Source organism: Pelodiscus sinensis, chromosome 16 (assembly GCF_052426305.1).
Source record: "Pelodiscus sinensis isolate ZL-2025 chromosome 16, ASM5242630v1, whole genome shotgun sequence".
Taxonomy (NCBI): domain Eukaryota; kingdom Metazoa; phylum Chordata; order Testudines; family Trionychidae; genus Pelodiscus; species Pelodiscus sinensis.
The window spans coordinates 34,454,637-34,469,443 of NC_143067.1; the positions used below are offsets into that span (position 1 = coordinate 34,454,637).

The 14,807-nt window shown below is 43.5% G+C and overlaps 1 protein-coding gene across 4 annotated transcripts in view; it reads left to right on the forward strand.

Annotated features, from left to right (window-relative positions):
• WWC1 (WW and C2 domain containing 1) overlaps positions 1-14,807 on the forward strand; it is a 141,415-nt gene that overhangs the window by 84,672 nt on the left and 41,936 nt on the right. For all 4 annotated transcript variants that reach the window (XM_075900176.2, XM_075900178.2, XM_075900177.2 and 1 more), the window contains exons 5-9: positions 1,332-1,411; positions 4,830-4,959; positions 5,447-5,593; positions 7,411-7,484; positions 13,404-13,646. In XM_075900176.2, coding sequence (XP_075756291.2) covers positions 1,332-1,411; positions 4,830-4,959; positions 5,447-5,593; positions 7,411-7,484; positions 13,404-13,646 — 674 coding nt within the window. The remainder of the gene's footprint in view (positions 1-1,331; positions 1,412-4,829; positions 4,960-5,446; positions 5,594-7,410; positions 7,485-13,403; positions 13,647-14,807) is intronic.

Genomic DNA, 14,807 nt, shown 5'->3' on the forward strand with positions numbered 1-14,807 from the left:
AGAATTTCTTATCTCTTGCTCCTAACTTGATGCCACTTAAACTTCTAGGGAGTGGAAGAATCTCTCTGCAGTAAGGGGTGATGTTATAACACTGTCCAAATGAAGTACAGGCAGTCCCCGGGTTACGTACAAGATAGGGACTGTAGGTTTGTTCTTAAGTTGAATCTGTATGTAAGTCGGAACTGGCGTCCAGATTCAGCCGCTGCTGAAACTGACCGCCAGTTCTGACTTACATACAGATTCAACTTAAGAACCCCAAGTGTCCCCAAGTCAGCTGCTGCTGAAACTGATCAGCAGCTGATTCCAGGAAGCCTGGGGCAGAGCAACTCTGCCTCGGGCTTCCTGTAGTCAGCGCTGGTCAGTTTCAGCAGCGGCTGACTTGGGGACGCCTGGGGCAGAGCAGCTGGGGTGCTGCTGGGTTGCTCCAGTAGCACCGCTCCTCGCTCCTCGGCGCTACTGGACCAACCCAGCAGCACGCCAGCTGCTCTGCCACAGGCGTCCTGATTGAGCCACTGCTGAAACTGACCAGCAGCAGCTGAATCAGGACCTGGGGCAGAGCAGCTGGGGTGCTGCCGGGTTGGTCCAGTAGTGCCCAGAGCGGCGCTGCAGGACCAATCGGCAGCACCCCAGCTGCTCTGCCCCAGGGTCCACAACAAAAGCCTGGTCTGCTGGGGGGGGGGGGCACACTAGCTGCGCCCCCCCCCCCCCCAGCAGACCAGGGACACGGGGAGCAGAGCCGCAGCGGCAGCGGGGTGCCGCGCCTCTGAGGCTTTGCTCTGGCAAAGTCTCAGAGGCGGGGGACCCCGCCGCGGCTGCGGCTTCAGTCCCGGTGCCTGTGGTCTGCTGGGGACTGTCCCCAGTAGACCACAGGCACTGGGAGCAAAGCGGCAGCAGCGGCGGGTTCCCGCACTTCTGAGGCTTTGCCAGAGCAAAGCCTCAGAAGCGCGGGAACCCGCCGCTGCTGCGGCTTCAGTCCCGGTGCCCCTGGTCTGCTGGAGACGGTCTCCAGCAGACCAGGGGCACCGGGAGCAGCTTACGAACGGGGCTTTCTCGCCCCGGAGCTCGCAGGTAGCAATCCGCCACCTCGACCTCCGGGGCGAGAAAGCCCCGTTCGTAAGTGCGGATCTGACATAAGTCGGATCCGCGTAAGTCGGGGACTGCCTGTAGTAGTTTTGGCTGTTGATTGTGCTAAATGGGTTTTTTTAGGTGATTCAGCCTGATATGCCTCTGCTGATTAAGAATGTTCTGATGGTGTGGCTAATATTGTACTTCTAATATTAATGGATGTATCAGTCTGAAAATGTAACACTTTACTTTTCCAATTACTACAGGTTAATAAATTGAAGAGAGAGGTAGCTCATATGAGGCAGGAACTGCAGTACAAAGAACATGGCTTCCAGACACTAAAGAAGTAAGTTTAATGCACTGTCAGTTTTATTTTCCCTTCCAACCAGCACTCCCTGGTTCTTTAGCTGCTTGAATAATGCAAGCCTTTTCTTTGCTTTTGTGTGCTCCTGGGGTGCTAGCAGCTGGGCACATGCCTGACAGAAAAGCATCACACATAGCACACAGGTGCTATTGTAGTAAATATGGGCAGTTAACAGCTTAGTTCCAAAGAGCTCTTCCAACAATGTCATGAAGCCACATTGTCATCATTTAATGTACAGTGCTGCCCACTGCATCTAGTATTGTTTAACACTGATGCCAGGGTAGGGCCCATGGTCTTGATTCAAGGGGTCATTGTTTTAAGGAGCATTGGGGAAAAGCTGTAGAAAAGACAAGGACCCTGATACCACTGTAGGAATAACAGTTGGTGTTTCCTTAGTAATGAGGCATACAGTGTAGGTGGTTCACTTTTACCACTTAAAAATCCATGGATGTGCCAGCTCCTCACAGTAGAATTCCCTTGGGAGGAAGGAGAGACCAGCTGTCGAGTTATTTAGCCTACTTCTGTTGAAGAGAATGCATCACTTCAGTATGATGTCTGTGCCCTGTTTAATATGCAAAACATGTAGAATCTGGTTTCCATGCAAATGTGTAGGAAGCTTTTCCTTGGGAGTTTATAAACCAGTTGCTTAGCATCTAATCCGTTAGTTTCAGATATGTCACATCCCTGAGGGGTATTTATGTGTATTACCATACATCCTAGAACCCCTGCTGATGAACCACAGCCCTGTTGTGCTAGGGGCTGCACAAATATAGACCAAAATGACTTTTCCACAGCTTTTGTCAGTTGCTCTTTATATCCAAGACTGCCAGTCTTTCTCCTCTCTTGATGAATTCAAGGAGGAAATGAAATTATCCTGTGTACTGAGGAAGATCTTCATGTGGAAGTGGGGAAAATGTGCAGTGATTCACTTCACTTGTCATTAAACAGTGACACATTGAAGAAAGGAATATATTACCTTAGTGGAGTTTGATTTCTATTTTCTGGTGATGTATACAAAGGCTTCTACGTTTGTCACACTGTAAGGTTGTCAAGAGAGCACAGTACCATGAGAAAAATCAGTGCGAGGGTACCACTAAGGAGGAAGAAGAAAAGGAATTTCTGTTGCATGGATTTGTTTGCAGATGTCAGAGACCTCTGGGTATAACTCTCTGGGTATGTCTTCACTTGCTGGTAGATTGACACTGCTGCAATTGATGCAGCGAGTATCGATTTAGCAGGCCTGGTGAAGATCCATCAAATCAATGGGAGAGAGCACTCGCCCATCTCCCCAAGAAGCATAAGAGAAGTCTGCAGGAGATGCTCTCCTGTGGACACAGCACAGTGTAGCCAGCTCAGTTGTGTTAGTCATGTAACTGAAGTTGCATAAATTAGTTTGTGATCGTGTAGATCAGCCCTCTTGGCTTATACCTGCATGTGCTTTGTTGCACTAACCTCACCTAGTGCAAGTGGTAGAGTCTACCTATGTGTTTGGGTGATGAAATCTGTGTATGCAAATCCCACCTTCTGTGGCTGCACATGGGTGCTAGCATGCCGAAAGTGCCCGGACCAGCAGAAACCATGATGATGCCCTGCTGAAATTCACACCCTGTATCATCAGTAAGTCTAAAATGGATGGATAATAACTTTTGATGAGTTGTGGAGTCTGTAATTGTTACTTTTGGCCAGGGTGGGTAACCTAAGGCCCAGGGGCTGGATTTGGCCCCCGGTTTGCCTTATTCCAGCCCCCAAGGCTCAGGGCCCCCCTCCAGCACTGGTGAGCCTGTGCTAGTGCTCCAGTCCCCCTGCTTCTCACTTGTGTGTGGCCCCTAACTGATTTCTTCAGTGGGTCAATGGCCCCCCAACCCAAAAAAGGTTCCCTACCCCTGTCTTAAGCATAGAGGAAGAGTGTATACCAGATGTGGGTTGGAGATCTATCTCTGTGTACAATATTATTTGTATCCATTAATGCCTAAGTGCTACTTCCATCCTAATCTATTTTAAAATAGAGGCGCAGCTTTTGCACAAATGCATCAAGCATAATTCACTGTGTGGCAGATCAGTGCAGCTGCCCCCACAGCCTCCCAGAAGGCTGCAGATCTCTGCCTATTGCTGTTTGAGGCAGTAACATCAGCCATACTTCTAGCTAAATACTTTCTCTTACTCCTCCCTTACCCCCATCTGCAGTGGTCCTGCTTAAAAGTACTTGGAAGTACAGAGAAGCTCTGTTACTAGAATTGAGAAGAAACTACTGTGGAGGGGGTTCTGTATGTTTTTAGTTTTGTACTCACCCTGAGGTGACAGTAGTTTAACATACTTTGCTGTTAAAATGTGTCTAACTTTAGTGCACTGAGCTGACACTTTAGGTTGCAATTTTCACATTTAATTGGCATTCTTCAGGAATACCAGTCTTTGGATTACACAAGTTTACTTACATGTTTTCATGATGTATGTTATAAAATCCACTGTTTATAGTCTATTGCTGTACCATAAGTAATACAGAAAATAACAGATACAGAAAAAAGCTTCATGCCCAGTTTCTGAACACTAACTAAGGGCATAGTCTCTAAAATTCATGACAAAAGTGTCTCCCTTGCACTATTTTGAATATAAATTTAGTCTGATTTTGCCATTCTCTATGTGGAGATCTTGTGATGTTCTTCAGTTTTGAGGGGGTTCTTATCAAGAAATCTGAAAAGACCAGACCTGAACTATTCAGCAGGGCCAGGTTCTTCCTGGAACGTGACTTTAGGGCCCTCTGACTCTGAAAGTGCTTATTATCTTGTGAATGGGACAATGTAGTATGGTGACCATTGTGAATAGTTGTGTTTGCAGGGTCAAGCTGTAAGATATCACAGAGCTAGGATAGATGTGTTCATGATATTTGTTCTGTTGACAATTCCTACCACATGAAGGAAGACAAGTAAAAGGATCCATGGTCCAAATTCTGCTCTTATGTGTGTATCCATTTGGAGTAATTCCACTGGTATTTGATCCAACATATAATGTTGGCAATAGTAGGAATTTTATTTCACTGCACTTGTTTCTCATTGTGGGTGTGTCAAAAAACAAAGGGATGGCATTAAAGTAGCTTCTCTTAGTTAGTTTCAGAGGAGTGGAATTCTCAAGGTTAATGTAACTGCAGATCATGAAGTAACTTATTCAGAAGAGGGGGAAAAAACATGATCACTCACTAACTCTGTTCTCCCCTTCTTTTGGGTGAGGAAAGCCCATATTTAAGAGTGTTTACATGTTTGGAAGTAGACTTAGAAAGTTGCATGTGTTTTAGCATTTGAAATGTGACCATTGAAAATGTCTTCAATAAGCTTGAACTACAGAGTCATATGCCTACATTATTTCAGGCAAATCTGGAGTGTTTTAAGTCTCTTTCATTTTAATGCAGAATTGACATGAAAATGTCTGATACTCAAGGTGGATACAAACTTGATGAGGCACAAGCCATATTAAGTGAAATGAAGGCTATCAAGAAAGCGATCACTTCAGGAGAGAAGGAAAAACAAGATCTCATTCAGGTATTGAAATAATTGTAAATGATGAGCTATTGATGAAAAGAACTAGAAAATGGCTATGAAACACTCTTGCAAAGCTGATCTATTGTAACCAGAAATGTTCACAATATCTAGGGCAAACTAAATCTTTTATTTCAAGGAAAATAATTATTCGTTCAGGAGTTAATATGACCAAGTGTGACCTTTGTAGTGGAGCTGTCATCTTTTCAGTTTTATCAACTGATCACAAACTCAAAGAGGGTATGATATGATATTGGCTTCAATTAAATCACTTTATCATCTCCTGATCTCTAAAATGAAGGCAAGAACATCAAAGAGATCCCTTGAAAAGCTTGCTCTGAGACACATTCCTAATGAGAAACTATTTATCAAAGGAGGGTCACTGTGATTTTTACTCAAGCTTAAATAGATCATGCAATGTAATGATGTTGTGCAGCTAGTGATATTTTTCTGGCAAGAGAAGAGATGACTTTCTGAATTCTTGTTTTAGAGCTTAGCCAGGTTAAAGGATGGCTTTGTGATTGACAGAGGATCACAGTCAGACCTCTGGGCCAGCAGTGCATCCTTGGAAAACTCCAGCCTTTCTTTACCTGCACAGTATCTGGATGTTAGCTCCCAAACGGACGTTTCAGGAAATGTGAGTAACGTGTCACACAAATACATACAAAAATGTTCCTCTGCACTGGAGATCAGTGTTGCTATATTGCAAATCTTCAATGTAGGGCACAGAACTATTAACTGATGGCCCTTCAGAGTTTCAACATCAGAGTGGTATCGCTGAAGTTTCATTTGACCTGTTCACGTAACTCTAATGGCAACTCCATTCCAAATGGAGGAGAAGGTAGCAATCATGGGGCCTTGAAGTCTTATAACTTTAAGCCTAGTCAGAGCACTTGCCTGGATTCAATCCCCCCTTTTCTGACAGCAGAGGAAAGATTATTTGAATAGGCATCTCTTAACTCCAAGGTGGGTACCCTAATCCCTGGACTACAGAGATATTCTCTCTCTTCCATCCTTCCTTTCCTCTCTCTCCAGTTATCATTGGGCCTGAGTGTGGGAGTGGCTCTGTAATTCAGGGATTAGGACACCTACCTGGGAGGTGGAAGACCCTCAGTCTGGCCCTGCCCCCCATTCTAATCACTCTTTTGTTATTCAGCCTCAGCACATCAGCTTCATGAGAATATCACGCAACTCAGGAGTTAGAGCCACAACTGACAGTAAGGTGGTGCATCCTGGTGCGCCATTCCAGCAAGCGCCAGGTGGGGTGTTCTGCTGTAGGCATCCCCTAAATATTTCTTCCTTGAGACACGGAATATTCTGTTAATCCTTGCAGGTTAAGACAAGCACTGTGACACACTGACGTTTTTAAAGGCTACCTAAGGATTTAGCATTGAGGAAGATCACAAACCATCAGAGCTGGGTCATTTCATGAAGTTAATTTCTACTAGCTGAGAATTTGAATTGTAAATAAGTAATGTTACCATTTTTTTTAAATCTACTTTTTGTTACAATGTGTTACAATGCAACCCTGTAAAGAAGAGGATTGCAGGCTCATGTGCCCGTAAAAACGTAGAAGACACTTAAGTGGGACATAACGCTGGTGTTGGACCTCCACCAGACTGCAGTTTATCTTTGAATTCTATTATTGTAAATGAGAATTAAATCCTCAGGGCTTTAAAATTAATTATTCCTTCTGGGGTGAATTCTACCAATATCTGTTGGTTAATATCCTTAACTTTCAAAGATATGTAGAACCGTCTAATGGACACTTCTTGACTTTCATGCACAAAAAGGATGGCTTCTTACTACATCTTAGTAAAATTGAATGGCAAGTTGCTGAAGTATAGTTTAGTATTAAAATTAAAAAATGGGTAGTGTCTTTTGACACCATTCCTTTCCATGGTGCCTCTCAAACATTAGACCTTGGTCTGGTGATCAGCTCAGTGCAATCAAGTGAGTGTCACTGAGGCTCTGCACAGGTGCAACAAGGTATCATGGTGACCAATCCGGCCAGTCCTCACTAGAGTGACTAGCCCTTGCTAGCTTTCTGTTCCTTGCCTTGCATATTTTTCAGTCTAAATAACACAGGCCAACATAAGACATATTGTAACATTTCACAAGAGGGAGACAGTAAAAATTACCTCACAAAATGTCCCCAGTTGTGGTTTTAAATGGAAGGGCAAGAAAATCTGGGCCCCAATCATAAATGTGAATTAGTTTCTGCTGTGCTCTGTAAGTGGAGAGCAAGTTAATTATTGCATCTTGAATCCGTTTTTAAATACCCAAAGCACATAATCGTAAAAATATCAAAGGAAACAATTTTCAGTCTAATAATCGCTTGACTCTATGAATTAAATTTAATTGACAAGTAACCAGCACTAACATTTCAGTGTAGAATGTCACAAGGCATAATAGCTATTTATGAATTCTCCGGTTTTGTTTTTTATTTCCTAGTTTATTACAAGCACTAATAATCAGCTGGCTGAGAAGGTCAGATTACGCCTCCGATATGAAGAAGCCAAGAGAAGGTAGTTGGTGTTTTGTCTGTTGCTTACCATCCGGACTGTACAGTTCAAAATGTAAACAGATATCTATGATAGAGGGGAAAATCCATTAAGAGCACAATTAGAACTTCAGTGGTGGTGGTGGAGCTTTCATTGGGACTCTGAAAAATCTTTTGTGCTCAGGACAGCATGCAGCAATTGCTTTTTTGAAAGACTCCAGCTTTTAATGACAATAAAGGCAGTATGGAATTGCAAATGCAAATCAAATGTTAAGATAGTGTCTTAGTAATTAACCAGAACACTAGGATAAATACAAAGTTGTAAATCTTCACAGTACAGAAGATAAACACAGTTTTTACCCTTCTCCTTAACTTTTAAAACACCCTATAAAACAAACATGAAATTTAAAAAGTTAACAATAAATTGTCTCACTTAGGCTATAAAGAAAATTAATTTCACATTAAGTCTTTGTTTTTTGCCAGTGACTAGGCAAATAAAAGTAATGGTCTGTATAACTGAAACATTATTGCTATGTAACCAATGTACTAATTATTGAACTAGTGAGTTACAAGGATTCTAGTCAAGATTGGGGAAAGTTTTATATACTTCTTAGATAACAAAATAGCAAGTCTTCAAGTTTGGGTGGACCTGATGGCATATGGTTGTGTGTCTCAATGCCTCCAGGCCTTCCCTTGTAATGAGCCCACTGTGTTTGAAACAGAGCTGTGAAGTCCCCTCGTTAGCTTAGTATTCAGTACAGGCAGTCCCCGGGTTACGTACAAGATAGGGACTATAGGTTTGTTCTTAAGTTGAATTTGTATGTAAGTCGGAACTGACTCCAGATTCAGCTGCTGCCACTGAAACTAACCAGCGGCTGACTACAGGAAGCCGGAGGCAGAGTTGCTTTGCCCCCAGCTTCCTGGAATCAGCCTGATCAGTTTCAACAGCTGCTGAATCTGGAGCCTGGGACAGAACAGCTGGGGCGCTGCCCGGTAGGTTCCCACAGGACCAACCTGGCAGCACCCCAGCTGCTCTACCCGAGGCGTCCCGCAACAAAAGCCTGGTCTGCTTAGGGGGGGGAGGGGGCACACTAGCTGTGCCCCCTCCCCCCCAGCAGACCAGGGACATCCGAGCAAAGCTGCCGCCTGGGCGGCTTTGCTCGTTTGCCCGGGAGCAAAGCCGCCCAGGCAGCGGGACCCCCGCCGCCTAGGCGGCTTTGCTCCTGTCCCCCTGGTCTGCTGGGGGGGTCCAGCGGCTTTGCTGGACCCCCCCCAGCAGACCAGGGAGACCGGGAGAAGCTTTTCTCGCCCCGGGGGACACGGGTGGCGACCCGCCGCCCGTGAGCTCCGGGGCGAGAAAAGCCCCGTTCGTAAGTGTGGATCCGACATAAGTCGGATCCGCGTAAGTCGGGGACTGCCTGTACTTCAAGCGACTTTAAATCTGAGGGCCTGGGAGACACATTCATTGCATTTATACCGGATTATTTACAGGTAGCTTCAATTCTAAATCCTGACTCAACCTAGTTCCTGAAACCCTCAAGAATGCAGACGTTAGACACGTGAAAGTCTTGAAAATTTTGACATTTTAGACTTAAGCTGTTCCTCCAAACTTAAGTTTGGAAGCCAATGTAAAGTCATACTCTGAAATTGCACCTAATAATTAACATGGAGGCATTGTGCTTTGGTAGAGCATTCACCCAACTCTGCCCTGCATAAAGCAACTACAGGTTGAATCTCTCTAATCTGGCATGGTTAGGACCTGACTGGTGCTAAACCAGAGAATTTGCCGGACCACAGGAGATAACTGTTGTGTAGCAGCATTATCAACAATCCCACTACTTACTGGGACATTTAGTGGTCAATTAGAGCTAAATAATAGAACAGAACACTAAGGTAACACCTCGAGTAATGGTAGTTCGGAATAGGAAGCCTAGTCTGAACTATCTAGTTCGTGCCGCATGTAGCCGTGGGGCACGGAGTCCGAACTAGTGGACATTTAAAAACGGCGGCGCCCGGCAACATGCAAATGAAGCCCAGGAAATTCAAATCCCAGGCTTCATTTGCAACTCCGGTTGACTACATTACCACCCTAGTTCGAACTAGGGTGGTAGTGTAGACATACCCTAAGAGACAGGACTGAGGGCTGTAAACAAACTTTATGAGACTGTGGGAAACTTGGCCACACACCCATAGTAAGTGGACATCCAGCTAACTGAAATCATGCCGGATCACTTGACTTTAAAGTATATAAACAAATAAGAAACAGACTTGCCCTGTACAGTAGAGTGGTCGCCAGTTATCTATTATACTTTGGTTTATGCCCAGAACTTAATACTTTAATTTTCAGCTAATCTCTCGTATATTCCTACTGACAAAAAATATTAAAATCCCATATGGACATTCCAGACTCAAAGGCATTTGGGACAATGAAACCATATTTGCCTGTAGCAGGACACAGGTCAATTCAAAATTTGGGACAAAATACTGCTTCCCTTAAAATAGGCCCAGTACCATTTAATATAAAAATTGAATGGGGAACAGTAAACCATGGTACATGCCCTTTATAATAGGCATTAGATCTGTTAGTGCATCCTTCCATCCTATCCCAAGCCTGGCTACTATTTGTGTAACACCACCAGGCAGATTTGAACCCGGGACCTTTGGAGTTTAGCTCAAGCTGTAGAGGCTCCTATACTATGAAGCCAGTTGGCTCTCAGTTTAGACTGTAGAGCTCCCTTGTTCTTATCTCTTGCTGTAAGTGGTCTAAGTGTTACTACAGAGGACAGTGAGCCACACTAGGGGTGTGTCTAGACTACATCCCTCTATTGGCAAAGGGATGTAAATGAAGCACTTAGAAAGTGCAAATGAAGCCGGGATTTAAAAATCCCGTGAATCATTTGCATAATCATATAATGGCGCTCTTTCGAAAAAGCACTATTTCAAAATTGAAACTGCAGTCTAGACGTGGTTCTTTCGAAAATAGGGCGCTTTTTCTAAAGATACTCATTTTATGGATATGGCAGCTGCCCCTTTGAATAGCATGGATGCATGGGTTAAAGGGACAGCCATCACACAGCTGATCTCCGGATCAGCTGTGCGGTGGCTGTCCCTTTGAACCACTCATCTGCACGTTCAAAGGGATAGCAGCAGGGAGCCCAGAGTCAGCGAGGGATTCCCCAGCTGACTCCAGGCGCCCTGGGAAATGCTGTGGGGAGCCCAGGATCATCTGGGGAGTCCCCAGCTGATCCTGGGATCCTAGCAGCATGCAGCATAGCTTGGCTACATTGCTATGGGGTGTTGAATTTTCAGACCCTGAGCTACATAGCTGTGTTCACATGAATGTCAAGTGTAGACCAGGCCTTAATCAAATTGGGATAACAAAGTTGGAATTGGATAGCAGATGCAAGCCTCTGTGGCTTAGCCCTGGACCAAAACTTGTTTCTTAAGGTCTTAAGTGGATGTTTTAATGGTTTAATAGAGCAGCAGTTGGAGCATTACAAAAGATTAGGTATATTCTTGTAAGCACACTTTAGAGCACAGTCCCTAATGGGCCACCTCCATTTTGGTGGTGCAATTTGTACCAGCCATTCAAGTACAGATGCTGGTCTGACTACTTGAATTTCTAAGTGATTGTGAATGCAGACAGGTAGAAGTGCTCTGATTTGCTCTTGCAAACAGGGAGTCACTTCTCTGGGGCAATAAAGGAGTCAGATTATATATCAGGATAGCAAACAAACAATCCAGAATGATTGTTCTATTTAAAAAGAGTAGTTAAAAATAAAAACTAAGCATCCTTTCCTTCATTTCCTTCAGCCTCAGAAGTGATAGGCATTCAAAGTGTCCGGCACTTAGAACCCAGGATTGCTGATTTCTTTGTAATACAAATATCGACCGGTTCATGAATTATATGGTTTAATTGTTCAGTCTGTGGTGATTGGCTTGGCATTTAGCTGAAAAATTTGTTTGCAAACCATTTATTCCATGATGATGAAAATGTTTGGACTTTAAAAGCGGGTTTATTTTTTAAACCTCCCCCCCCCCCCCCCCCGAAAAAAACCCCAAAGAATGTCTGCTTGCATAGCAGGGGAAAATTCAGGATTAGTGTTCTTAAAAAGTGTAACAATGTGTGCAGAGCATTGAGAGCAAATTCCACTGAAAAAAAATAACATCAATATGCAGACGTATGCCAGGAGTGATCAGATTAATATAAGAGTAATCCTCTTATAAAATGTATATTCCTTCCAAATGCACTGAGGAATTCTCAGATTATAAATTAATGCCTCTGTGAATTCGTCATTGCTGTACACTTGCACTTAATCAGGCAGCCAGAAACAAAATCGCTCTAAGGAGGCCTAAAAATAGGATGAATTTCTCAAAATTATAGAATTTAAATTAATTAGGAAGATGCAACCTTGCCATAGTAGTTTGCTCTACAGTAAAAATGGGGCCCCAAAAAGTGGCTTCTGTGCAGAAAAGTGACAAAAAAGCATTAAGGTCCTTACTAGCATAGGTGACTGGTGCCTGCGGAGGGCGGGGGAGGAGGTGCATGGAGGCCCACGCAGAAGAACAGAGAGGGGCCTGAGGGAGCACCCCAATTAGCAATTATCTTTTTGGCAGGGTTACAGGGGGTGGTGCACTTCCTGAGTACTACTGCGAGTCACTCACGCACACTAGGGTCATAAGAATAAATAAGCTGGTCTTAAACCTGGACAGGTATCCTCTCTTCTGTAGAACTCCAGAGATGTATGGGGCTTTGGAGCTGGAGAGCTGAAGTTGAATGCTAAGAGCCTTTGACATCCCGGTGGCTGCCCCCTTTGCTGTGATCCTGCTAACTCTGACAAGCCAATCAGGGTTGGAATTAGTCTCTACTTGAGATTGTATTTATTACGTTCCCTGAACATATGATGCAGCTCTGAAGTACCATGACTGTAACATTCATGTTGGGCTTTGGAATAATGTCTTCAATTGAAATAGTTTTTATGCAGTATCCAAACAAGTGACTAGTGATTCAGAGTGAAAGTTTGTCACACTTTGACTGTTATGTACACCTGCACTGCTGCTGCCTGAGGATTAAGTTTTAATGCTTTAATTTTTTTTTAAATCTAGACTTGTACTGAGCAATCTTGTTCAAAATGTAGGAATCATGAAACCCAGAACTGACAGTTTAGGAACAAACTCATTAAACACAGTATCCTGATACATTAATTAGGGTTATAAATGTTAACATAGCCACTCATATGGTTACACTTCTGACTAACAATATATGATCTTACTGGACTTTAATGTGACCTAAAAATGTGCTTTACTAAAATTGTTCAACATTCAATATGCCAATGCTTTTGGTACTAGCTAGCCTTGCATTAGCTTTGTCAATACAAATCAGGGTGGGGGTTTTTTTTATTTGACATGTCGGGGCTTAATCTGGGATCCTTAGAGAGCACTTCTCAGCTCTGAAGTACCAAGTTCTCTCCAGCTACGAAAGTGGTAGAGCCGGAGGTTGGCAGTGCACTTCAGTATTCCCCACGCTGCCTGTGTGTATCAGCTCTGACTTGGATAGAACATCTCTCGAGTTTACACTAAGATGTTTTTAACTCCCGTAACTTTTATTGGGGACAGCACCAACTAATGGAAGCAGTAATGCAGGCAGTTCTCAAAAGGGTCCAGTGTCTACCACTATTGGAAGATGTCATGGTGAAAAACATCAGGGTCTTACATCCATTGCAATTTCCTCTGGTGCTGCCATCTGTTGTGCTGCACTGTTGACAATCATGGATCTGAAAAATCCTACTGTAATCAATGCCAGCAGCTGAGGATAGTTCAGTCTCCAAGCTGAGCTGGTTAGCAGGGATGCTAATTGTCACGTGGACCTATGTCCAGTAGCAGCTGAGATCAGGCCACTAAATACAAACACCATACGTGAAGTGAACTTTATTTTTTTCTATAGAATAGCAAACCTAAAAATACATCTGGCTAAACTGGATAGTGAGGCCTGGCCAGGTGTGCTGGATTCAGAACGGGACCGGCTAATATTAATCAATGAGAAGGAGGAGCTCTTAAAGGAAATGCGGTTCATTAGCCCCAGGAAGTGGACTCGAGGTGAAGTGGAAAGATTGGAGGTGGAGAGAAAACGTCTAGAGGAAGACCTGCAAGCTGCAAGAGATACTCAAAGCAAAGCCTTAACGGAGAGGTATGTAACCAGATGCAGATCAAAGCTTAAATTACTGGTTTAGAGAGAGAATAAGAATAAATAATCAAAAGTTTATCTGAAACTGCCCTGAAGTTTTAGGAATGTCCACATTGAGCTGAGAAGTCTTCTGCTTTTTAGGACTTTCTTTTTTCCGAAAGAACCTCCCCCCACACCCAGCCTTTCCTCCCTCCCCCAATAAATTACCTGAAACTCTACCCAAGTGCCTAGGAATGCTGCATTGTATCAACCCTGCTTTCAAACCAGTTGTTCCAGGGAATGTAAGAAATGCCTTTCTGCATTCTTGGACTGGGGGGGAGGGGCGGCCCTTTGCTCAGGCTGATGTCATGCAGCAGCCCCTTCAATTGTTATGCAGGTTGGAGTCTAGGAATTGTAAACTGAGTGAATTTTAAAACAGATCCTAAAGCCTGTTTTTTCACTCCAGTGCATTTTGAAATGTTGTTTCCACATGGCCTGATGTTTGCGGGATAGTAGATGGACATATTTCCCAGTCTGAGGAACATGTTAATTAAAAGAAATGCAACCTACTATTTTCCCCATTGATTACTTCAACTACATTCTGAGATCCTTCAGGAAAGTACAGTAGTAATGGTGTAAAATGGTCTAGGCTATGCCTCAGTGTAGTCAGCAACCTGCAGACAAACTAATGTGGGTGGATATTGCTAAGAATCTCACAGTGTGTTATGCATAGCTGTTTTCTCATGACTGTACGTGTACTTGTACATGCTGTCTGCATTTTCATGGTGGTTTTATATTCTCATTTACTCTGCGTAATTAGCTGCTATCCTACACAATTATGCTAAAAATATGTTCATGCATTTGTGGTATTGGACAAATTCCAGACACCTTAGAGAGCTCTGATTGCATGAGTTTTTACTGTTGTGAAACACTTCTAGCTAAATAAATAACTCTTACTGCCATTCTAAAATTAATACCTTTACTTGGAGTTTATGGAAATACTCATTTTGGGATGTCACAAAAGAATGGAGGGTAGGAACCAAGAGGAAAAACTTACTGAGACATACTCTGTAGTGCATCTCCCTTTTGTTAAGGATACCGCTGAGAATCTCATTTGACTTCTGCATCAATCAAATTTTCATCCCCTCTGAAGCACAGCGTATTCAGATATATGTGTACACTTTG